Source organism: Spermophilus citellus (assembly GCF_964194105.1).
Source record: "Spermophilus citellus genome assembly, chromosome: 5".
NCBI classification, from domain to species: Eukaryota; Metazoa; Chordata; class Mammalia; order Rodentia; family Sciuridae; genus Spermophilus; species Spermophilus citellus.
In genome coordinates, this window is record NC_138186.1 from 47939714 (window position 1) to 47965297 (window position 25584).

Genomic DNA, 25584 nt, shown 5'->3' on the forward strand with positions numbered 1-25584 from the left:
TCTTTTCTTTTTTTTTTTTTTTTTTTTTTTTGGTGTGTGTGTATGTGGTGCTGGGGATTGAACCCAGGGCCTTGTGCATGCAAAGCAAGCACTCTACCAACTGAGCTATATCCCTAGCCCTTGGGAAATTTTATTCAGGCCCCAGGCCCCAGGGTTTCAGGACCTTGCCACAGATGTACATGTCATCAATTTTTCATGTATCTCACCTGAGAAAAAGTTATGCAAATACTATCATACTTGCTGCATTAAGAAGGAGCACTGGAGGCTGGGGTTGTGGCTCAGTGGAAGAGTGCTCGCCTAGCATGCATGAGGTACTGGGTTCGATCCTCAGAACCACATATGTATAATAAAGAAGGAGCACTGGAAAGCATAGGAGCAGAGGAAAAAAAATTCTACTTTTCAGCTTTCTGGGATGTTGTTGTCATGGGCTGGTGGAAGGGGTGGCAGAGAGGAGGCAATTCCCTCGGGCAGGGCACAAGTCCTCCTGAGCTCTCCTCTCCTTCAGTCTCTGCAACATTCAGGACCTGGACACCTGTGGAGTTCAGGGTGCTCAGAAACTGCCTCATTACCCTCTGACACCCAGCCCTCTCCTTGGCTGTTCAGGGAGGATCCAAGAGCAACGTAGCGGCGCCCCCGTGTGGTCCGTTGAGAGGATTTTTCTTGGAATTGGTCCCCTCCACCCTGTAATCTGGAGGAATCAGTACCACGCTGAGGCGGGAATTTGAATCCTGGCGGGCAAGGAGCCCTAGGAAGTGTTTTCTGATCCTAGAACCCAAAGGCTGGCCCCCAGAGGGAGGAGATGGGAGAAGCTAAAATCGGTACCCAAAGGCGAAATCCGGGTAGATGATGGATGGACTGTGACCCACTGCACATCCCACTTCACTGCATGGACGTCAGCCAGCCGCGGGGTCTGCATTCTCACAGCCCAGCAGCCAGAGAACCCCAAACGCAGATGCAGCTCGCTAGCCTCCCGCCAGGCGCCCATAAGCACCTTCAATCTGCGTTGATATCAACCAACAATTTTTATTTTCTTTGGGCCAAAGTGGGCGTGACTTGTAATCTTCAGCGATCCCAGTAAAGTCTCACGCCACAAACCGCCGCCCAACTAGGGCAAGAGAGTGTGCTTCCTGGCTTATGTAAATCAGAGCTGGGTGGTTTCTGTTTCTATTCAGAAACTGAGCAGTGGCGCTCAAGGTCAGCAGGTCAGCGCGGAGAAAGCCCGCAGTATTCTTGTGAGTCCAGGGGCCCTAAGGGGAGAGTGGAGGGTATTTAGTGACGGCAGAGAAGAAGGGGGCATGGGGGCAGGGGAGGTGCAGAAGCTCTTTGCTCAAAGACTACCTGAAAGTCTTGGAGAGGAAGGGGCAGCCAGGCCTAGGTCCTACACAGCCCCAAATCCTGAGCCAAAGACCTGCAGGGCCTCCTCTGAGGCTCTCTCCTTGCAGTCACATGTAAATGTCCTGGAGCAAAACTAGCATGTAATTATCAAGGCAGTCAGTCTTTGGGGGAATAAGCAGAATAAGACAGATTGTTGGAGCTGCCACACCTAAGAAGTCCTGGAAGGAGGGTAGACAACAGGGAGGAAAGGGTTTGGGACCAGCTGTCAGGAGAGCTGTGTTCCCTCTCCCACTCTGCATCACCACCACCTTGGGGACCTTCACTAATGAAAATAGCCTCTCAGGAAGGAGACTGGACCCTAATCCTTCAACCCCTTTTGTGCTTAAAAACAAACAAAACAAAAAATTTGACTGTTAATAAAAAGGAAAGTAAGTCTAAGAGCTTGCCAAAACATCTCCATGAATGGCCTTTCCACCCACAGAAAAAGTATAGAGGAGGGCCTTAGGGAATAGTTAGGAAGGGTAGGTAGAGTTCAGTTTTATAAAGGCATTTTAGGGGCAACAAAGATGAAATGAACAGTTTCTGATCCTGGAGTTGTCTGCAGTCCAGGGGGATGTCATGAATGGTAAGAGGGATTCAAGGCAAGGCACAGCTAGGACCATCATGGGCCAGAACCCTGGTTATGAGACTTTCCTACATATTTACAGCACTAAAGGAATTTTAAAATACACTGCAGCCTACTTCCCACCTAGCTTTACCTATTGAATATGTTTTGGACGTGGCCTGGGCACAAGGATATTAAGGACTCTCCAAGTGGTTCTGCTAAGCAGCCAAGGTACAGAACAACTGACTCCATGTTCCAAAGACCAAGAAATGTGTGTTGGGGACAAGGCAAACTTCCAGCAGAAACAGCTGTCTGGTAAGCATATTTATTATTGTTAGTACCAGAAGTCAGACTTTGAAAGAGTGCAATTCAGTGGTTTTTGGTACAGTCATGCGGTTGTACCACCATCACCACTGTCTTCATGGGATTATTTTAAGGATGTAGTCAGGTCTGATGGCTGGAAAGCAAGCAGGAGCAGTTGCCAGGGAGACTGCTTAGCAGTAGCATCCTGTTCAGACAGGGTAAGGAGACCAGGGGAGTCTGTTTTGACCTCAGCCTAAGGGAGATATCACCAGGGAAATGGGGGGAGAGGGTGATGCTAGAGAGCAGATTGTGGCACCTGTGGGCTTTGTTGGGAGAGTAGAGGCATCCTGTGTTAAAATCAGCAGATGCAGCAGCTGAGGATTGGCTTGAGGCATTATGGTGACAACTGGAGGTAGGCTCAATATTTAGGAAGAAGCATTTGCAGTATTCCTGGATGAAGGTAGATGAAAGTCTGGACTAAGGTAGTGTCTGTGAAGCTGTAAAAGGGTTTCAGAAGCTGACTGGGGAAGCCATACAGGCAGAGGTAAGGGCCAATTAGAAGTGACCAAGGGTGGTGATGCAGTTAAGTGTAGTAGGGAAAGGGGGTGGGTCTGTAATGGTTGGAGAGGTGTAGAGTGGGCTTATAGATTTGTCTGATTTGAGGGTCAAATGGGCCCAGAGATGCAGATGCCTTATGGTGGGCTTGCAAAGGGAGTCTGGTTGGTGTTGGATTGGCCCATGGAGAGCAGTCTGATGGGGCTCATGCATTGCTGTGGGATAGCTAGGGAAGTTACAGGATGTGGCCAGAGGAAAGGAAACCTGGTTGGTTCTTGGAGTCAATGGCAGGAGAAGGAGCAGATTAGACTGGTTGAAGCCTCTTAGGGAGTTTGGAGCCTGAATGATGTAGTGCTGAAGGGGCTTCTGGGAGTAGAGGAGGCTGAATTCTACAAATAGCTCTTGTAATCTGGTTATTGGTGAATGTACTTGATTGAGGGCGGTATACTGGGAGAGTAACAAGGCTTGGCTCTTCAGGAAGTGTGCTATGGAAGGAACAAGCTAGAGCTGACCATATAGGGTAATGTGTTACAAGAACTTGGGGAGACCCATGTTTCTCTGTGGGCGGGATTCCACTAGGTTCCCAGTGATGTGGCAGTGTTTCTAAGGTTGGGCCAAGGCAGTTGCTCAGAATCTGACCCTCAAGCATTCACCTAGCTGCCCTTACCTTCACATCTAAGTTACCTGGGAAATCCTAAATCACAGGCTCTTTTTTGGACCTTGAGGCTGTAGGGACTTGGTGGATAGTTCCCAGAGTCTTAGGAAAGGTTTAGCTTGGCCTTGTGCTTGCAGGGAATTTCCACTTTAAGCATAGCTCCTCCCTCTCTGCTCCTGATTGGTTAGAGTCAGAGGTATGTCCTCATTGGGTGAGTGCTTATTGAGCCACACCCCTTGTGAGGTAATTCACCCGTGCCTCTTTTCCCGGGAACTTTGAGGCTAGTCCTGCAGGTCAGCTGGGAGGGCGGCAAAGTCGGGCACTATGAGGCTGAAGTCTGTCATGCTGCTCCTGGCTGGAGCCGCCATCTGTGCATCTTTGGGTACCGCCGCTGGTGAGTGCGCTCACTGTGGGTCTTCAGAGCGGGAAATGCTTGAGAGATCCAGGGCATCCAGCGGCTTCCAAGGAGTGTGGAGCCCACTTGGCGGGCTCTGGGGGGTTAAGGAGGGGTCCGGAGCTGGAGGCGGCCTGTTTCCAACAAAACCTCAACTCAGCTTTTCAGGGTGCATTCCTCATCACCTTCCGCAAGTGGATCTGTGCCTTAACTCGCTTCCCTCCCTCTGCTCTGAGCCTGGTGCTTCCTTTTCGAACATCTTGGTTCTTAGGATGCCTTGGAGTCCCCAGGTCTGCCTCCTGCTTTACTCTTTGAGAGGTATTCAAGGACCCTTGGAGGTCTGCCTTTCTTGGAACCACTTCCCACTGCAGGGCGTGTGGGGGGGAGGCAGTTTCCGGAGTCAGCTGCGTGTTCTCACTTGAGTCTTCAGTACCTGGCGTTAGGGGTCTTCCTTTCTTCCTGCCAGGAGCTTCTAGGGCCATCCCAGCCTCCCACTGTCTTTCCTGTCGCTGTGGGTACTGACTACTCCAAACACTCAAGTGAGGGAGGTTAGAAACTGAGGACTTCTGGGCCAAGAGATTGCTCCAGTGACTTCTCTCTTCTCCACCCTCAAGGTCCCCTGGCCTCCTGCTGCCTGAGGGAGGGGGGGTATTCTCCCTGCTTGTACTCCCCCTTACCCTATAACTCCTATGATCTCACTGGATTTCTCCAACCTCCTCAGCTGCAAGACTCACTCACCCCACCCTGTCTGTCCTGGTGCCCTCCCCCTCCCTGCTCTCCCCTCCTGCCTGCAGTTCTCTGATCTACTTCTAAGGTGTCTGCCCCTCATCTTCTCACCCTCCCCTCTAGATCCTTTCTCCTTCCCTGTTAGTCATTGCCTAGAGTAGCTATACCTAATGCTGCTCTAACTACCCCCTGCCCACCCACCCTTCCCAGGCCTGAATTTTGCTGTTAAAAAAAAAAAGATTTTTAGTTGGAGTGGGGTTTTTTTTTCAAGTTTTCTTTTTTTTTATGGGATGCAATGTGAAATTTTGATACATATACACATTTTATAATGATCAAATCAGAGTAATTAGCATATCCATCACTCCAATATTTATCATTTCCTTGTGGGCAGATTATTTAAAATCCTCTCTTTGAGCTATTTTGCAACATACACTACATTATTATTTACTGTAATCATCTTGATGTGCTATAGAACTGCATAGAAGTTATTTCTCCTTTCTAATTGAAACTTTATATTCCTTGATCAGTGTCTCCCCTCCTCTGTCTACTCTCTATCTGTGCTAACCAACACCCCTCCTGTCTGCCCCAGTCTCCACATATAAGTGATATCATTTTGTGTCTGTTTTATTCTCTTTTAATGTCCTCTAGGTTCATCTTTATTGTCACAAATAACAGAATTTCTTGTTTTTTCGGGACTTTTAAAGATAAATATATTGGAGATTGATCTCAGGGTCTTGTGTCTGCTGGGCAATCCCTTTATTCCTGAGCTTCACACTCAGCCCTAATTACTTTTTTGTTGTTGCTATTGTTATTAAGAGTGATTAGTATTTTTCCTATGTATTTTCCCTAATGTATTGTTCTTTTGTTTTTGTCTTGTTTTGTTTTGTTTTGGAGGTGGGTCTGCTGCTGTTTCCCAGGCTGGCATTAAAATCCTTGGCTCAAGAAATTCTCCTACCTTAGTCTCCCAAGTAGCTGAGATTACTGACATGCACCATAGTGCCTGGCTCTTTGTCCATTTTTTGTTTTCTATTTTTTTAAATTGATATGATAGATGTACTTAATGGTAGAGTTTGTTTGCATATACATACATGTACACAATATAACAATGTAATTGTCTAATATCATTCTCCAGTATTTTCCCTTTCCATCTCCTCCTCCCTCCCCTGATTCCTTTCCTCTACTCTAGTGAGCTTCCTTTGATTTTCATGAGACCCTCACAGCTTTCTTTTGGTTTGTTTTCTCTAGCTTCTACAAAAGAGAGAAAACATATGACCCTTGACTTTCTGAGTTGGATTTAATTCACTGAACATAATATTGTCAAAATTCTATTCATTTTCCTGAAAAATGCAAAAATTTTATTCTTCCTTTGGCTAAGTAAATCTTCATCATTTATATATACATATTTTCTTTTTCCATTCATCCAGTGATGGAAATCTAGGCTGGTACCCTATTGAGACTACTGTGATTTGTGCTGCTATAAACATGAATTTGCATGACAGTATGACGACTTTGATTCTGTAGTACAAATATAGAGGAGTGGTACAGCTGGGTGGTGGTTCCATTCCTAGTTTACTGAGGAACTTCCATACTGATTTCCATAGTGGTTTTACTAATTTACAAATGAACTAACATTGCTGTTCTTTCTCCACATATTTGTCAGTATTTCTTTTTTTTTTTTTTTTTGTATTCATGATGGCTACCATTCAAACTGGAGTCAAATGAAACTCAGTGTAGTTTTGATTTTTTACATTTGGCAATATTTTTATTTACTACATATACTATAAACATATATAATACATGCTATAAAACATTTTTAAAAATTTAACTGTCAAGAAAGTGTATAGTGTTATAATACAATGGAAAATGTTCATATGTTATATCAAATTGGTTTGCTTATCATCCATTTCAAACCACTAATAGTGAAATTTTACTTGTGGAAAATTAAAAATGATCTATTTGCATAATTAACAATAAAGAAGTCCAATAAATTAATAAGAATTAACCATGTCAAACATTGGAATCCAAAAAATGGGATTTTGCAGAAACAATTATATAAAATATAGCAGCCAATTTCAGTTTATTTTGTCCTCTTCACATTCTTAATTGTTTTATTTGTTGTACAGACACTTTTTCATCTGATGCCTTCCCATTTATTAACTCTGGGCATCATTTTCTGAGCTTTGAGTGTCCTGTTGAGAAAGTCATCACCTGAATCTGGGTGAAGTGTTGAACCTCCTTTTTCTTCTAGGAGTTGCATAGTTTCTCGTCTAATTCCCATTTTTGGTCTTTGATCTATTTTGAGTTGACTTGTGCACTGTGAGAGATAAATGCCACCTCCCAATCTTCCACATAGGCAAAGCCTGTTTTTCAGCATCATTTGTTTACAGGGTTGTCTTTTCTCCAGTGTGTGTTTTAGCGCCTTTTTCAAGGATCAGATGACTGTATCTGTGTGGGTTTGTTTCTGTGTCTCCTGTTGTGTACCATTGGTATAAGTATCTGTTTTTATGCTAAGTACCATGCATTTTTTGTCACTATTGCTCTGTAGTACAATTTGAAGTCAGGTGTTGTAATGCCTCCAGCATTGCTTTTTGGGCTCAGAATTCCTTTGGCTGTTCTGGGTCTTTCAATCTTCTAACTGCACAATAAAACTTTTCTCTAATTCCGTGAAAAAAATGTCTTTGGTATTTTCATGGGGATTGCATTGAGTCTGTGTCTTGCCTTTGGTTTTATGTTCATTTTAGCAATATTCATTCTTCCTATCCATGAGCATGGGAGGTCTCATCCATCTTCTGTGTCTTCAATTTCTTTCTTCATTGTAGAGGTTTTTTTACCCCTTGGTTTGAAGTATTCCTTAGTATAAAGATGCACCCTCTGTAGCTTTGAAGGACATCTCATATCTAAACAACAGAAGGCTTTTTATTAATGCTTCTATCTCCTTTCTAGTTATTGGTCTATATAAGTTTTCTATGTCTTCTTGATTGGATTTTGGCAGGTCATATGTGTCTAGAAATGTATCCATTGATTCTATGTTTTCCAATGTATTGGAGTATAAGTTTTCAAAACTGTCCTTATAAACCTCTGGATTTCTGTAATATCTGTAGTGATTTCTCCTTTTTCATTTCTAATTTGATTAATTTGGGTCTTCTCTCTTTTTCTTGATAGTTCAGGTAAGGGCTTATTAATATTCTTTATCTTTTCAACAAATCAACTTTTCATGTCATTGATCCTTTTTATTGATTCTGTATTCTCTTTTTCATCAATTTCCCTTCTGATCTTAATTATTTACTCCCTTCTACTGGTTTTGGAATTGGTTTGTTCTTGTTTTTCAAGGATTTTGAGATGCCTCCTTTGTTTAACGGGGATCTTCTAATTTTCTAATATAGGCACTCACAGTTATAAACTTGTGTCTTAGTTCATAGTGTTGCCAAGGTTCTGCTATGTTGTATCACTGTTTTTGTTTCTCTCTTGATTTCTTCTATTACTCATTAATTATTCAAAAGTGTATTGTTCAGTCTCCACATGTTTTTATAGGTTCTGAAGGTATTTTTGGGGGTTGATTTCTAATTTCATTCTATTATGATCAAATAAGATGCAAGGAATTGTATCAATTTTTAAAATTTGGTATGGGTTGCTTTGTGGCCTAATATATGGTCTGTTTATGGGAAAGGTCCATGGGCATCTGAGAAGAATGTACTTGGCTGCAGTTGGATGAAATAGTCTCTAGAATCTGTTAAGTCTATTTGATTTATAACATTTTTTTTCATTATAAAACTCTTTACTAAATGTATGTCTGGATGACCCATCTACTGATGAGAGAGGTGTGTTAAAATCAACCAGTATTATTATACCAGGATCTATCTGAGTCTTTCATGTGAGTAGTGACTGTTTTATATAATTAGGTGCACCACCTTTTGGGTTTTAACTTTTTTAAAAACATTTTTTTAGATGTTGATGGACCTTTATTTTATTCATTTATTTATATGTGGTGCTGAGAATCAAACCTAGTACCTCACATGTGCTAGGCAATTGCTCTACCACTGAGCCACAACCCCAGCCCTGGTTTTAACTGTTTATTATAGTTAAATCTTCTTGTTGGGTTGTTCTCTTTACCATTATCTTTGTTGACCTCTTTACCATTAGGAAGTGACCTTTGTCTCTTGTGATTAATTTTGTCTTGAAGTCTGCTTTGTTGGGTGTGAGAGTGTAAACTCATGATTTGGGGGGACTTCATTTGCATGGTCTGTCCATTTCCATCCTTTCACTTTCAGCCTGTGGTTCTCTTTATCTAGAGGATGAGCCTCTTACAACAGCATACAGTTGAGTCTTGTTTTTTAGTCCATCCTGCCAGCCTGTGTAATTAATTGGAGAGGTGAGATCATTTACATTTGATGTTATTACAGAGAGGTGTCCATAAATTCCTGCCATTTTGATTTCTTTCTTTTTAAAAAAAATTTCTTAGTTGTTGATAGATCTTTATTTGATTTATTTACACGTGGTGCTGAGAATCAAACTTAGTGCCTCACACATGCCACGCAAGTGCACTACTGCTGAGCCACAGTCCCAGCCCCCATTTTGATTTATTTCTAATGTTTAATTTGCCCTGTTTCTCATTTGTGTAGGGACACTTCAAATGACACTTGTCCATTTTTGAACTCTGGAGTTGTTTTTTATTTCTTCTGTGTGAATTATTGGCTCAAAAATAACCAGCAGAGGACTCATAAATTCTATTTTTTTTTTTTTGCTCATTTTGAAAAGTTTTCCTTTCCACTTAGATTCTGAAGGAGAGCTTTGCTGTATATAGCCATCTTGGCTGACAGTTATTTTCTTTCAGGGCTTGGAACGCATCTTCAAAGCCCTCCTGGATTTTAGAGTTTGTGCTGAGAAACCAAATGTAATTTTGATTGAATTGCCTTTAAATGTGACCTGGCATTCTTCCCAAAGGCTTTTACCATTTTTTCCTTGCTCTGTATGTTAAGTATTTTAATTATATGTTCTGTAGAGGTTCCTTTTTGATGTTGTCTGTTTGGGATTACAATACCTCCTGTATTGGATGGCCCCTCATTCTCACTGTTTGGAAATTTTTTTTATTATTTCCCTGAAGAGGTTATCTATGCCATTAGCCTGTCTCCTATAACTCTCTTCAATACCAAGGATTCTTAAATTTGGTCTCTCAGCGTTGTCCCAAAGTTCCTATATATTCTGGCCACCTTACTTAGTCTCTGAAATATTGTCTGAATGTTCAAGGCCTGCCATTTTCTCTTCGAACTTTGAGATTCTGTTTTTAGCATGACCTACTCTATTAAAGAGACTTTCAACTGAAGATTTTAATTGACTTATTGTGAACCAAGATTTCTGTTTGGTTCCTTTTCAATATCTCTATCTCCTTATTGAACTTCTCTTTCATACTCTTCACTGACTTTCTTAATTCATTCAGTGGTTTTCCTGTGTTGTTTTGAAATTCATTCATCATTTTTGTAATCATTCTTTTGAATTCTTTGTCTGATATTTCACCCACTTGAATATCTGTAGTTATTTTATGGTGAATTATGAACTTTAGCAGGTGTTGTCTTGGCTTGGTTTTCATGACTCTAGATTTCCTATGTTGGGTTTTATGCATCTGTTAGGATAGATTTCTTTTTTGCTGTTATGTGTGGGCCTTTTTAGGCCATAGCCTTCTCTTACCACAGTGTTCTAGAGCACTCTCGACTGAGAACCCTCAGCAGAGTGGTACCCACAGCCTTTGTGTTCATTCTCTCTCTTTTTTGCAGTAGAAGTGGATGTCCAGGAGTGGGACCCAAGGGCCCCCCTAGCCATTTCCACATAGCATTGGTGTTTAGGTGTATTTTTTTTCTCTTTTATTCTTTGTGTGGTTAGTTTTGCTGAAGTTTGTGTGGTTAATTTTTGCGTGTGCAAGTTATGTAGTCTCATTGCTGGTTTATTTCAGCAGCAGAGTGTCTACCCTGTGACCTGTAGTGTCCATGTAGATTCCCAGCACTTCACAGAAAAAGGGAAAACAAAAGTCTCAACCACTGAAACAAATAATGCACAGCATTAAAACTAATACTAAAAGTGCACATTTACAACACTATTACTACAAAATTAGGAATAGTGGGGTCAGCAGTTGCCAATAGCAAAAACATAAATAGCCATGACCTAGATCCAGTAGTAAAATAAACAATGGGTATCAACAATACCAGCCACAGAACTAATCCTTGCAACAACATGAATAATGTGAGCAGGAGTTATATTAATTAGGCATTCTAAGAGATGGTGAAAATGCTTTTTGGAAGAAAGAAGAATATGGGTGTGGTGGTGCAGGCTTATAATTCCAGTGGCTCGGGAGGCTGAGGCAGGAGGATGGTGAGTTCAAATCCAGGCTTAGCAATGGTGAGGCTCTAAGCAACCCTGAGAGACCATGACTCTAAATAAAATCCCCCCAAAAAGCACTAAGGATGTGTCTCAGTGGTTGAGTGCCCCTGAGTTCAAGCTCCAATTCCAGAGAGAGAGAGAGAGAGAGAGAGAGAGAGAGAGAGAGAGAGAGAGAGAAGAAAATAGGATAGTAAAGGAAAGTTTAGAATGTTCAAAATGTAAACAGAGTGAAAACATAAGAGATGTAGCAAGTGATGGTTGTAAAGAGGGATGCCAGAAAATAGAAAAGTAAAGGGAGAGAGAAAGAGAATTTGGCTGTTAATGGGAAAAGAAAGGAGAAAAAGAGAACAAGGGAAATAAACAAATTAAAATAAAACAAAACCAAAATATAAAAAAATAACATTTTAGTTCTCAAAGACAAGGGAAAATAAGTAGTGTTAAAAAATGCTAAAAATGAGAAAAAAATGTAAACCAATATGTATAGGTATATATATATTCATGAAATATTCAGCACAATAAAAACACCAAAAAAGGATACAACATTTTATGATAAGTAAAAGAATTTTCCTCTTTTGGGCTATATGAGAGATGGAGACCAAGCTCTGGGAGTTGTTAACCCCTTCCTCTTTTTCTATTGCTCTCAAAAGTTGCCAACAGGAATGGTCTAAAACTGAAGCTGGTTGAAATAGCTCTCAGCTTCTTACCAGTGTAAGGGGTGATAGAATGGGAAGGACTGATGACAGGAGTTTTCTCTCACAGACCAGATTGATGCACTCCTACGGTCTAGCCTGCTACAGAGTTCCAACTGGGGAGATCTGGTGGCTGTGGCTTGAAGCCTTTGGAACTTGGTTGGATGGTATTTGCTCTGGAGACAGTAGATCAACACACTTTATGTCCAGGCATATGCAGATCTCTGCTGGGAGTCTGGATCTCTGGAGCCTCCCAAGAACTCAAGGGGCAGGAGAGCCAACCCTACACAGGTGTCACACACTCAGCTGCCCACAAATATGGCCTTCCCAGGCTTAGTCCCTGAGTGTGCTCATGCCCTCCTTCAGATTCCCAACCCTCTTCAGGGAGGTCACGTGAGCCACCAGACTGAATGGGACAGTGAGTTGCAATTCTCGCAGTATTTCTGACTTGAAGTCCCCCCCCCCACACACACACCCGACACACACAGTGTTGTGTGTGCCTGTTTCACTCATTGTTCTAGGTACAACCCAGGCCACACTGTGGGTACTCATCTGGACAGTATAGAGATATTTGTTAGGATCTCCTGGGCTCTGGAAGCAGGAAGCCGCAGCATGGCCTCCTCAGAATGGTTCCTGTCTCAGCTGTCTGCTTGCCAGAGAACTCTTTTCAAACTCCTGTTCACTGTGCGGCCAGTGGAACAGTTAAATACATGCTGTTTTTCTGATCTACAGGTTTTTCTGTGCCAAGTATGTTTTATTCTGTGTCTTTCCTCCCCTCTGTGGTGAGCCAGTGCCACTGCCACAACCAACTTGGTTCCAATGTATTTTTACTTTTTGTTCAATGCACAAGGATTTCTGAGTCTTGAATAGCCTCTGGCTGTCTGATATTGAATTTCAGTGAATTTCCTCTTTTACCTAACTCTCTGAAAAGCAGTACACCTACTGTTTGCATCCCAAGTCCCAGAGAAAGTGGAAATGCAGACATCCTCTAATCCACCATCTTGAATCTCACTTCTTTGGCAGTTTTTAAATAGGGTTGCTTATTGTTTTGTTATGGGGAACTTTGTGTTCCTTGTATATTTTGGGGAGTAGCCCTTATCTGATGTATGATTTGCAAATACTTTCTTCCAGTGTGTGAGTTTCTTTTCACTTCTTAATTATTTTCTTTTGGGGGCAGAAGCACTTTGGTTGAATGCTTTTCTATTGGTATATTTTTCCTTTTGTTGCCTGTGCTTTGAGGATCATATCCAAGAAAGTTCTATGCAGACCAATGTCAGGGACTTTGCTCCTGTGTTTTCTTCTGGTAGCTTTGTAGTTTCAGTTGGGGTGTGTGTGTGTGTGTGTGTGTGTGTGTGTGTGTGTGTGTTTTGGTAAGCGTTTTTCCTCTTTTTCTCAGGATGGTCTTGAACTCATGTGCTCATCCTGCCTTGACCTACCACGTAACTAGAACTCAGGCCTGCTCTACCATACCCTGCTTCAGGACTTACATTTAAATCTTTCATGCACTTTGAGTTTGATTCTCATGTAAGGGCTTATATGAAGGTCCATTTCCATTCTTATGTTTGTGAATAGCTTGTTTTTTTCAACAGCTTTTATTGAGATACCAATTTCATATTCTGTACAGTTGGCACCTTTGTCAAGAATGCATTCACTCTACACGTGTGGGTTTATTTCTGAGTTCCTTTCCATTGGTCATCATGTTTGTTTTCTTGCCAATACCATGATGTTTTATTTATTGTAGTTTTAAAATCTATTTTTTAAATCTGGTTTTATGATATTCCCAGCATTGTCCTTTTTGACCAATACAGTTTTGATTTGGGGGGGGGTCTATTTTTGTCACCTTTTTGATTGCTGTTAACAAAAGACCTGACCAGAACAATTTTAGAGGAGGAAAAATTTACTTGGGGACTTGCAGTTTCAGAGGTTACTATCCATAGATGGCTGACTCCATTCCTTGGGGCCCTAAGTAAGGCAGGACATCATGGCAAAGGAGTGAGTTGGAGGAAAGCAGCTCAGGACATTTCACCAGGAAGCTGAGAGAGTGAGCTCCACCCAACTACACAAAATATGTACCCCAAAGGCATACTGCCAATGAGCCACCTTACCTAGCTACAACCTACCTTCCTACAGTTACCACTCTGTAGCTCCTACCTGGGATTAATACTAGTTAGGTTAAGACTCTCATAACCAAGTCATTTCACATCTAAGCTTTCTTGTATTATCTCGCACATGAGTTTTTGGGGGACACCTCATATCTAAACCACAGCAGGGTCTTTTGTGGTTCCACATGAATTCTGGAAATTTTTTCCCATTTCTTTGTTGAATGAAATTTGTTTTTTCCTTTCCCTTTTTCTTTTTCTGTGGTGCTGAGATTAAACCCATGACCTCAAGCATGCCAGGCAACTGCTCTGCCACTGAGCTCCACTCCCAGCCTGATGACCCTGTTTCTGGTGGAGCCTTCTGTCCTTGGGTCTTCTCTTCATCCCACTGCTCTGAGCCCTCCCCAGCAGGAGTCTTGGTGCTGACAGTCATTGGCTCTGAGCACAGTGCAGGACACCTTGACCTCCCTGCTGTTCTCAGCATCATGCCCTCTTTCTCCCAGTGTGGGCATCTCCCTCCTGATGGTCTCTTGCCCACTTCTTTATCCAACCCTTGCCCTTTTTATACCTCTACTCTCCACCCTACAGGTGCTGGACTTTGTCTCTCCCTGGTCCCTCTGCACCTCTCTGCTGTGGGACCTTTTCCTCACCACCCCTGCCTACCTGCCTGGAGCCCTCACCAACTTCCACCTGTCACAAGCCCCCTCTGGTGGGACCTTTGCAATCTATAGCCACTCTCATCTGCCTTCATCCAGAGCAGCACCCCTGTCTTCCCCCTAACCCCGGTTCTCCTAGGGTCACCTCTATGCTGTGTTCAACCCCCACCCCTAGTCATTCCTTGACCAGGCTACTAATCTCTCTTGCCCTTCCCTCCTCCCCTTCCCATCCATATTAGAAAAAGGCTCTTGGTCCTCCTGCTCTTTGCCCTTCTCCCTCCTTTTTGGAGTTCCTTTACCTTAGAGGGCTTTGGCTCCCTTAACCATGTGTCCAAATCTGTGTTTTGGTACTTGGTTGGTCCTGGTGTTCCCCAACTATGGCCTCTCCCATCACCACTTTCGTCCTGTGATGTTTTTTATTTGTTTGTTCATTTCTTTGTGTTGGGCATTGAATCTGGCCTCAACCATGCACTCCACCTCTGAGTAACACCCCCGGCCCCTATGTTTTCCTAACCTGATGCTCTTTTGGGGTGTGACCTGCTCCACTCCAGCCCTTCCACTGTGAAGGGCCTCCCCCAGGTTGTGCAACTTGTCCCTCTTCCTTTATACACTTTGTATAGTAACCTCAAGATCATCCATAGTGTGACAACTAACAGAATGCCCTTCCTTTTTAATTCAGAGTAATATTCCTTTGGCATATAAGCCACATTTTGATGAGGTGTTCCTCAGTTGATGGGTACTTGGGTTACTTATATCTTTTGGCTTTTTGGAACAATGCTGTTATTAATGTGGGTGTGCACATCTCTGCATTTACCTGCCTTCACTACTGTTGTGTTTATGCCCAGAAATACAGTAACTGGATTATACAGAAAGTATCTTTTGAGCATTTGGAGGTACCCCTTACTATTTTCATAGCAGCTGCACCATTGTATGCATAGGTAAGCAATTCACCTGTGCTGCAATTTTCTATGTATTTGTGAAATTATTCATTCCACATTCTTTTTTTCTAAATGGTAGCCATCCTCATGTGTACAACATGGAGTCTTATTGTGCTTTTATTTTCATTTCCCTAATGACTGCTGATGTTGAGTATCTGTTCATGTGCTTCTTAGGTATTTGTATATATACCAGGGAACTGGCTGTAGAGATATTTTGCCCAATTCTGAATAGATTCAACTTTTATATTATTTTTGAGTTGTCAAGATACTTTTCTGTTTGCTTGTTTTTGGAACTGGGATCAATCCCAGGCTCTTGCACATACTAGGCAAGTGCTCTACAGCTGAGGATTTCTACCCCAGCTCAAGTATTGCAAATATTTTTACCCCATTCTGCAGGTCACCATTTCTGTGGGTATACTTTGGTGTTCAGATGTTTTTATGTTAATTATTTTGATGGGTCAAATTTATCAATTGTTTTCTATAGTGTCTGACAAGTGCTTGTGGTGTCATATCATTGAAAATTAGTAATTCTTTTTTCTGAAGATTATTGCCAATACATTTTCTAACAAATATGTTTATCTAATATATACATACATGTATGCATATGTATATACATATATACATATATATTATTAGTAATATGAATTGAACCTATAATCTCTCACATGCTAATAAGAAATATAACACTGAGCTACATGACAGGCATTTTAAAAATTTTATTGTGATATAGGGTCTCTGACTAAGTTTCCCAAGTTGACCTTGAACTTGCATTCATCTGCTTCAGTTTCCTGAGTAGCTGGGATTACAGGCATATATCACTATATGTAGCTGCCAATGTGTTTTCTTCTAAGTTTTATAGTTTGCATTTTGAGTTTATGTGTGTGTGTGTGTGTGTGTGTGTGTGTATACAATCTGCATATTGAACCCAGGCACTTGGACAAGCTAGGCAAGCACTCTCTCATTGAGAGTTAATTTCTAGTCCAGAGTTAATTTCTATCTGTGAATAAGTAAAGGGTCCAACTTCATTGTTTGTGAGTGGAAATCCAATTTTTCCAGCATCATCTATTGAAAAGATACATCAGATCTTTGAAAACACTGCCAGCTGCCTTTTCCCAGGAGATGCCAATAGGACCATTTACCTCCCCTACCTAGGGCCTCCAGATGTTGATCTTTTATTTGGACCCACCAACTGCTTTACATCCCTTTATGGTACAACCCTGCTCAATACTTTTGGGGCCACAACTCTCCCTTACACTTCCCCAACCTGCCTGTCCCACCTTATCCATGAGAAGTCTGCAGAGAGGCAGCACCCCTATTTCAGCCCCCCGCGCCCCTGCCCTATCCCCTGCACATGTGTGACCATGGGTCCACCCTCCCTCCACCCTTCCTGGGCCTTCCCTGCTGTGCACATCTGGACCTCTGTTCCTCCTGCCCCTGCAGGCCAGCCTCTCCTCTTGAACTCTCTCCTATACACTTAGGCAACCTGTTCCCCTGGCTTATATGCCTGCCCCTCTGCATTTCCCCTTTCTCCATCCCTCACTTCCCCTCTCCTTCATCTTTACTTTCCTATCTGTGTTGTATTGGGAACCTTTCTTCTGTCCCTTTGTCTGTGTGTGTTTGCTGCCTCCTCAGGTGCTCAGGACAGCAGAGCCTTTGTGGTGAGCATTGGTGAGCACTTGTTTCCAGGCAGAGGTGTCATCTGTTGCTTCCTCTTCCACAGGGACCCACAGTCTTCACTATAACCTCACAGTGAGGTCCCAAGGTGGATCAGTGCAATCTTCTGCTGATGGTTATTGGGACCATCAACTCTTCCTTCACTATGATAGTGACTCTAAAGAAAGCCCCAAACCCCAAGGGCCATGGGCAGAAAAACCCTTGGGAACTGAGAGGTGGAACACAGAGATCCAGGAGTTGAAAGAGCACATCAAGAAAGCAAAAGCAGACCTGGCAGAAATCAATGCCCAGCAGGAGCAGAGAGGAGGTGAGTGTGGGTGCGAGCAAGGGTGACATGAGCTTACTCCAGGAAGGCTGGGGGCAAAGAGCAGGGACCTGTCTCTTCTCACTGCAATTGACAGTGAGGAGACACTGAGGAGAGCCAAGTTGAGGTCCTCTGTGGGCTGGAATTTTTCACTTGGAGGGCAGGGAGGCAGAGGGGCCAGGGAATGGAGAAGTGACTGTTGCGTGGGGGCAGGGTCTCATTCCCTTCAGGAGATTTGGGGTTGCAAGATTGAAGAGGACAACCGCACCAGGAGCTTCTGGATGATCTACTATGATGGGGAGCCCTTCCTCTCCTATCACCCAGAGACGCGCAGCTTGAGAGTGGAGCCATCCTCAGCTCAGACCTTGGCTATGGAAGTGAAGAATTCCTGGGATGCAGATGGCATTCAAAGCAAGGACATCTGGGCCCAAGTGCAGGGAGAGCTTTGTGGAAAACTTCGGACTTATGTCTCCTGGAAGGGCTCCTCCCTCTCCCCTGGAGCCTCTGCCCAGGGGACCTTGTGTGAGTTTGTGTTGTGATTTGCCTGTCCTGTCACACCACTAGATAGAGTCGGGAGGGTGTATGTGCCAGACACTAGTGAGCCCCCACCTGCCTGCCTGCCTGCTATCATAGAGCTCCCACTTGTCCCCACAACCCTGAGTCCCCCAAAATACCCCTGATGACCTCACATACCAGAGTCCCTGTAACAACCTCTCCTCAACATGAACATGTGGAGTGAGAATGTGAGGCCAGAAGCCCATCCTTCTGTCAGACGACTCAGGCTCCAGGCTGAGAACAGACTTGTATAAGGTCTGGGGTCAATGAGGTCTTAGGCCAGAGTCAGAGATTGGAGAAGACCAGCCCTATTCCCTCCCTGAGAGGGACATGAGGTTTGGTCCCATGTCTGAGTAGCTCTGCCCTTTCTTCTCCAGTGTCACCAACAGTGAATGTGACCTGTGGTGAAACCTCTGAGGACACCATCAACGTGACATGTTGGGCTTGTGGCTTCTATCCCCAGAATATCTCTGTGACTTGGCTTCAAGATGGGGAACTCCTGAGTCAGGACACCCAGGACTCTGTGGATGTTTTTCCCTATGGGAATAGGACCTACCAGACCTGGCTGTCCACCAGGATTCCCCAAGGACAGGAGCAGAGGTTCAGCTGCCATGTGGTACACATTGGAAAGAACACCACTGTCCCTGTGTCCTGTGGTAAGCTTGGGGTTCCCAGCAGGGGTTCCCAACCACGTTGGTCAGTGACCAGGGTGGTGAGAAGGGAGAAGCCTTGAAGTTCTGGTACCTAGAGTGGAACAATCCTGTTTTCAGGTGTTGGACTTTGGAAGGAATGGCCCATCTTCCTATCTGTTGCTGTTCTTCTGATTATGACGGTTATGATTCCTGTTTGTGTCTATTGCTGCAAGAAGAGCAAGACGCCATCAGCTGCAGAGGCTTCAGGTGAGAAAAGTGGTCATTGGCTGTAGATGTGAAGGCCTGCCTGGGATGTAGGGCCCCTCATGCCTTCTCCTGCACAGAGAGCCATGGACGTGACCAGGAACAGGGGTTGGAAGGCTGTGTATTTGTGGGAGTTGGGAGCCATGTCTCCAGTTAGAATCTTCAGTCCTGCCAAAAGCCAGGCAGTAACATCCTTGAATGTCCTGCTGTGGCCTCTTCTTGCTGTAGCTGTGGCTCCTGCTCTGTCCATGTCTCTTTCTCTCACACTTTGCTGGCTTGACCAGGGGTTTGGGTTGGGAATGGTGGGCTGATTGGTGTGGACTAGATTATCATGGCCTGAAGGGGACACAGAGTCAACGAGTTGTGATCTTTGGATGCTTAGAAACTGAAGAGGATTCCACAGAGGTAATGCCTCTGGTCCCTTCCTGTCTGCCTTGCTCTCCCCCAGTCTCTCCAGCTGACATAATCAAAGACCCATAGGGCCAGCACCCCACCAGTGCAGTCCCTGGAGGCCACATAGAGCAGGCCATAGCTCTGCATCCCGACCCCACCTCTGCTCTGTGGGTAGTTTCTCTAGTCCTTCCTCAGAAGCTGTCTCCTGAGTGTGTCTTCAGGGTCACTGAGCCTCCCAGTCTCTATTCTATTACCACCACACAGGTCTTCCTCCTAGAGTGGCCTTGAAGATGACATGGACAGTAGAATAGCTGATGTCCTTGACCATCTGGGGAGAGGGACCAGCCCATTCTGGGGCAGTTATAGTTACAGTTTTTTCCTATATCTACCATTTTCCAGTGCAGCCCCTAGGAGTGTTGGTCACCACAGATAGGGCAGACTGCCCCAGAGCAGAGGCCCATGCAGGTGACTCCTCTAGTAGGGTAGGCAGCTATGTGCCATCTGCTGCTCCCACCTGTGGCCTCTCTGACAGGTGCAGCAGGGGAATGTTAGTTCTACTTTCCTCTGGTCAGAAATGGGGAATGTCACTAGGGCAGTACCTGGGAAGAGTGGGAAAGTCCTGTTGCTTATTTCTGCAAATTTCTCCTTTAAATGTTGAATCTCAGTAAGGACATTCCAAGTTTCAGCTGTATGGTGTGAAAGGCAGTTCTCCAGTGCCCATGTGATGATGTGCACTAAATGTCACCCTTGGAGATCCCTCTACAGGAGTGCCCCCTGTGGGAGACCTGGATTGTGACCATGGCCATTTAAGGATGCAGAGTGTGGGCTGGCAGTCCATACTGCAGAATCTCAGGAAGGCCTTTAATCTGCTTTGGGGAGAAGACCCCTATGGGCTGGGAGGGTTGTGGCCTGCAGGATTTCATGCCAGGAATGGACATAGGGAGTTCAGGGCAGCCTTAGGAAAAAGGAACCCACGGGGAAGAGCTGGGTTCTCAGGGGTGGGTGGGTAGACCGTGCAGGTAGGAGGAAGCAAAAGTGCAGATTGAGAGCCTGGGCAAGTGATTCTGAGTCTCCTCTGCATGGGCTGTTGTAGGCAGGGGAGCAGCAGATCATGTGGCAGGCATACTTTTCCAGGCTGGGCCTTCTGGTGTCCCTGGGATTCCTGGTGGACTGTCTAGTTAAGAGCTGCTGGCTCACAGCTGGGAGGGAGGGATGCTGAGCTGCAAGTGGGGAAGCCCTGTTGGGTGACCACCTGCCTGTCCATGGGAGGAGGTTTGGGAACTAAAGGGAAGAAGGGCTCTGTGTGAGTGAGCCCCTGTTCAGCCTGGCAGAACCAGGAGCTGCCCTCTCTGGGAGGTTCCTACTGTCTATGGAGGAGGGGGCACTGGGCTTCACTTCCAGATCTAGACTCTGAATCCTGAAGCCCTTTCACTCTCTTCCATGGTGGAAACAAAGACTGGTGATGTTGCCGATAGACACACAGAGGAGCCTGATAAGGCAGGAAAATGGGATGAGAGAGAAAAAAAAGTCAGGATATTTACTTCCCTCAGAGAATGGCCAAGTCTGGTTTTTGAGAAACTGAGGAGAGAGAGGTGTAAGGGAATAAAGAGCAATGTTCTGCCACCAATTGAACACTGACTGGTTCTCCTTCTTCCCCAGAGCAAGTGAGTCTGCAAATCCTGGATGGGCTGCAAAGACCACCAAGTGACCACACTGGATCCACACAGCTGGGGTGTCAGCCTCTGCTGAGAGCTCCTAAGGCATCTCAGGGAGCTTAGCCTGTGTGGCCCTGCTCTGAGCAGCACTTTCCCTCCTTCTCAATGATGTGGAAACACGTTGATTGACTTGGGACTGGGGAATGTATGTAAGGTCTTTTCTTCTTAGTGGAATATAGATAGGTGGTCCATAAATGGATTTGCCTTCCCTAAAAGCACTCTGTACCATGCTGAAGCAGTTAACTTGGTAAGCTGGTGGAAGGGCCTTTTGACTAAGTCATTATAGTGCCAAATAGGTGGTAATAACTTACAGGACTGGGGCAAGTTTGTCACCCAGTAGGTGAAGAACTGTGACCAGCTGAGGTGTTTACTCAAAGCAAAGAGAATACAGAGCAGGGAATAGAGTAAACCAACTCTAATTTGTGACTGACATGAAAACAAGAGTTATCAGAGTTTTTATGATTAATAAATTTATTATTACCATGATATATTGCAAAATATTATTTTCCAAAGACTTTGCCATTATCACAATAAAAATAAAACCCCTCTGATTCCTGTGAATTTATCTCTGGGTATCCAAGTCCAGTAATGATCTCACTATCTGAGCACTGAGAATGCTTCACTTGTTGCTATGCCTCTGTATTGGTGTACTAATGTCATAAAATCTTGTTTGATTTCCTTGAAATATCTGGATTAAAATGCCACTATTAGGCTAGTGATAGATCTTAGTAGTAGAGAACTTGCCTAGCACATGTGAGGCCTGTGTTTGATTCACACCTTTGCCTCAAGAAACCCTAAGTTCCACTATTTAACTTACCTGTATTCATCTAACATATACAATGATGAGAGCCAGAGTCTGTGGCATTTTGCAGATGCTGCATGAGCGTGCTGACTTCAAGGTCTGTGTAATTTTCCAGTGTTCTTTACAACATCTGGGGCATTGGTGCCAATGTTTCACAACCTTTAAGCACAGCTGCTCTGTAGCCTGGCAGAGATGAGGTGAGCTGGGAGGAAGTCCCACAGGGCATCTTGAACTTTCCTTTCTCAGAAATTGCTCAGCAAGAATTTGAAGATGGCAAGGACACAAAAATTCGACTACAGCCTCCAAGGAAGACCTTTTCCTCTTTTATAGCCTAATGTGAACAGCATGCACATATCCTGAGCTCTCTTGTGTGGTTTACATTGTACAGTGACTGAGGCAGTGAGCCCTGCTGTGATCAGATTACTTCCTTCCTTTTTAGCAAGTGTGTTATTCTGGTGTTCTAACTCCAAGATGCAAGGGTCTCTCCAGAATGTCAGAGACACCTACTGCCCACACAGTGTTCATACCCCTGTGTAACATAGGCCACCTCTGCAGCTCCTGCACCCTTAGCACAAGCCCTCTTCATACTGCCACTCAACTATTCCAATTTCCAACCACTTACTGTGCATGTGTTTTTCAATTTAATATTCAGATCTATTCCCTTTACTCTCATGTTTGCTAATCAGGATCATAGTCACATGTTAAATGTGCAATTTTCAAGTCATCATTTATTGATATACATTTTTATTATGGCATATAGAGATGCTATGGAACTTTTTGTTTTTATTATATCTAAGTTATACTTGCTTAAATGGCCATTATTGGTGCTTATGGTTTTCTTCCTTGATAGGTGATGGTAAGATATAAAATTGTACTCTGTACTTTGGTTTCCAGCTGCCAATTAATTTGGGCCATCCCTCCCACAGAATACAACTGAAAATCTGAGGGCAAAAGCACCTACCTGAAAAATATGGCTAAAGGGGTAGATGGGCTAAGAAAGCACTGAAAGTGTACTAGGCCTGGAACCAGAAGGCAGAAATCTAGAATAAGAAGTTAAGCGCACTGAGCTTTTGTGCTGGTGGTGTCTGCTGGCTGGGCCAGTGCCTGGGAGCCTCTCAGGGTTGGAGGGCAAAGGCTACAGTTAAAGGGTGCAAAAGGGACATAGGGGGCAACAGGGATCCCTTGTGTTGGGATGGGCCCAAAAGGCTATCCTTTAAGATTCTATCAGCCAATTCTTCTATGGGTTACAGTTGTATTTTAACATATGTGATCCAGAGAATCTGAATAACAAAAAGTACATTAAGGTGTTATTTCCCACCACTCTTATTTTAAAATTTTTTTCTTTTAACTTTTTTAAGTTATCAAGATCTTTATTTTTATCTATCTATCTATCTATCTATCTATCTATCTATTTATATGTGGTGCCAAGAATCGAACCCAGGGCCTTACACGTGCTGGGCAAGCGCTCCACCACTAAGCCACAACTGCAGCCCCCAGCACTCTTGTTAAGCATTATAATTGAGAACCTCCTCAATGTTTTCAAGGGAGAAAATAAATAAATATAGAAGGTTTTGAACAGAGATATTGAACTCTCATAATTTGCAAAAATAATATGTTGAATTCATAAAGTCTCAAATTATTACAAATTCTTGGAATTAATAACATAGTTTCCTATGGTTGCTAGATTAATATATCTATTTCAATGTTTTATATTCCAGAAGTGAACAGAGTATAAATTTAACAAGAAATCATTGACATAGTAAGAATACATTTTATACACTTCTAGAATGAAATCTACAATTTTTCCTCCAAATAGCAAATGGGGTATTTTAACAAAGTTATTCAGTAATTAGAACAGACAGTTAACTAATTGAAGACAATTGCCAAGATTCTGGCTTGTGATTCAATATTTCAATGGCATTAATTTCCAAAAATGTTTCAAGAATTCTAATCAACCTCAATCAAATATCCACTAGGCATTGTATGGCACTTGGTTAGGGGATTCTAAGCCTTATATAGAAATATACATGAATAATAGCCAAGACACCTTTAAACAAGAAGAATAAGGGACTGTATTCTCTTAGTAGATATCAAGACTTACATTGCAGTTATCATAAGCCGAGAGTAGAGTGTTGATACAGAGATAGACAAATAGATTTGTGAGTAGAAAGACACAAACCAAACAATACACATGAAGATATTATGAGACTACAGTGTGTATCAGAGAGAGAGAGAGAGATACAAACTGGCACTATATGTAATATAGTGATATCTGAGATATCTACACAGCAGACTAAGATATTTCCTGGCTCTAGAGTGTTGATATATAATACTGATAACATTAGAGATTGATGGGTAAAGGACAAATTTTTTTTTTAATTATTTTATTGTTGGTTGTTCAAAACATTACATAGTTCTTATTATACCATATTTCACAGATTGATTCAAGTGGGTTATGAACTCCCATTTTTACCCCGTATACAGATTGCTGTGTCACATCAGTTACATTTCCATTGATTTACAAATTGCCTTTCTAGTGACTGATGTATTCTGCTGTCTATCCCATTCTCCACTGTCCCCTCACCCCTCCCCTCCCCTCCCCTCCCCTACTCTCTCTCCATCCCCTCTACTATAAATCGTTTCTTCCACTTATATAATTTTTCTCCTACTTCTCCTTTCCTCTTATATGTAATTGTGTATAACCCTGAGGCTCACCTTCCAGTTCCATGCAATTTCCCTTAACTCTCACTTTCCCTCCCGCCTATCACCCCTGTTTAATGTTATTCTTCTTCTCCAGCTCTTCGTCTCTACCCTGTCCTTGGTTACTCCCCTTATATCAAAGAAGACATTTGACATTTGTTTTTTAAGGATTGGCTAGCTTCACTTAGCATAATCTGCTCTAATGCCATCCATTTCCCTCCAAATTCTATGATTTTGTCATTTCTTATTGCAGAGTAATACTCCATTGTGTATAAATGCCACATTTTTTTAATCCATTCATCTATTGAAGGGCTTCTAGGTTGGTTCCACAATCTTGCTATCGTGAATTGTGCTGCTATGAACATCGATATAGCAGTGTCCCTGTAGCATGCTCTTGTTAGGTCTTTAGGGAATAGACCGAGGAGGGGAATAGCTGGGTCAAATGGTGGTTCCATTCCCAACTTTCCAAGAAATCTCCATACTGCTTTCCAAATTGGCTGCACCATTTTGCAGTCCCACCAACAATGAACAAGTGTACCCATTTCCCCGCATCCTCGCCAGCACTTGTTGTTGTTGGATTTCTTAATGGCTGCCAATCTTACTGGAGTGAGATGGTATCTTAGGGTGGTTTTGATTTGCATTTCTCTGACTGCTAGCGATGTTGAGCATTTTTTCATGTACTTGTTGATTGATTGTATGTCCTCCTCTGAGAAGTGTCTGTTCAGGTCCTTGGCCCATTTGTTGATTGGGTTATTTGTTATCTTATTATCTAATTTTTTGAGTTCTTTGTATACTCTGGATATTAGGGCTCTATCTGAAGTGTGTGGGGTAAAGATTTGTTCCCAGGATGTAGGCTCCCTGTTTATCTCTCTTATTGTTTCTTTTGTTGAGAGAAAACTTCTTAGTTTGAGTAAGTCCCATTTGTTGATTCTGGTTGTTAACTCTTGCGCTATGGGTGTCCTATTGAGGAATTTGGGGCCTGACCCCACAGTATGTAGATCATAGCCGACTTTTTCTTCTATCAGACGCCGTGTCTCTGATTTAATATCGAGCTCCTTGATCCATTTTGAGTTAACTTTTGTGCATGGCGAGAGAAAGGGATTCAGTTTCATTTTGATGCAAATGGATTTCCAGTTTTCCCAGCACCATTTGTTGAAGATGCTATCCTTCCTCCATTGCATGCTTTTAGCCCCTTTATCAAATATAAGATAGTTGTAGTTTT

General features: G+C 43.2%; 1 protein-coding gene across 4 annotated transcripts; it reads left to right on the forward strand.

Annotated features, from left to right (window-relative positions):
• The first annotated feature begins 1096 nt into the window (after window positions 1-1096).
• On the forward strand, window positions 1097-21411 carry LOC308648942 (MHC class I polypeptide-related sequence B-like). Of its 4 annotated transcripts, none has more exons than XM_081294157.1 (7): window positions 1097-1232; window positions 2072-2254; window positions 17044-17304; window positions 17515-17823; window positions 18234-18512; window positions 18627-18755; window positions 20805-21411. In XM_081294157.1, the coding sequence occupies exons 2-7, from the start codon at window positions 2209-2211 to the stop codon at window positions 20921-20923; spliced, it is 1143 nt and encodes a 380-aa protein (XP_081150283.1). In that variant the 5' UTR covers window positions 1097-1232; window positions 2072-2208; the 3' UTR covers window positions 20924-21411. The 4 variants fall into 4 exon arrangements, with proteins under 4 accessions (XP_081150283.1, XP_081150284.1, XP_081150282.1 ...); XM_081294158.1 differs by having other exon boundaries at window positions 1103-1232; window positions 2088-2254; XM_081294156.1 differs by having other exon boundaries at window positions 1109-1232; window positions 2043-2254.
• The last annotated feature ends 4173 nt before the right edge of the window (window positions 21412-25584 follow it).

Excerpts from the sequence above, each read along its gene's own strand:
- LOC308648942 (XM_081294157.1), top strand. The coding sequence starts at position 2,209 with ATGTGTGTTGGGGACAAGGCAAACTTCCAGCAGAAACAGCTGTCTG. Across the intron at positions 2,255-17,043 it reads CCAGCAGAAACAGCTGTCTG|GGACCCACAGTCTTCACTAT; the intron begins GTAAGCATATTT and ends CCTCTTCCACAG. Across the intron at positions 17,824-18,233 it reads CTCTGCCCAGGGGACCTTGT|TGTCACCAACAGTGAATGTG; the intron begins GTGAGTTTGTGT and ends TTTCTTCTCCAG.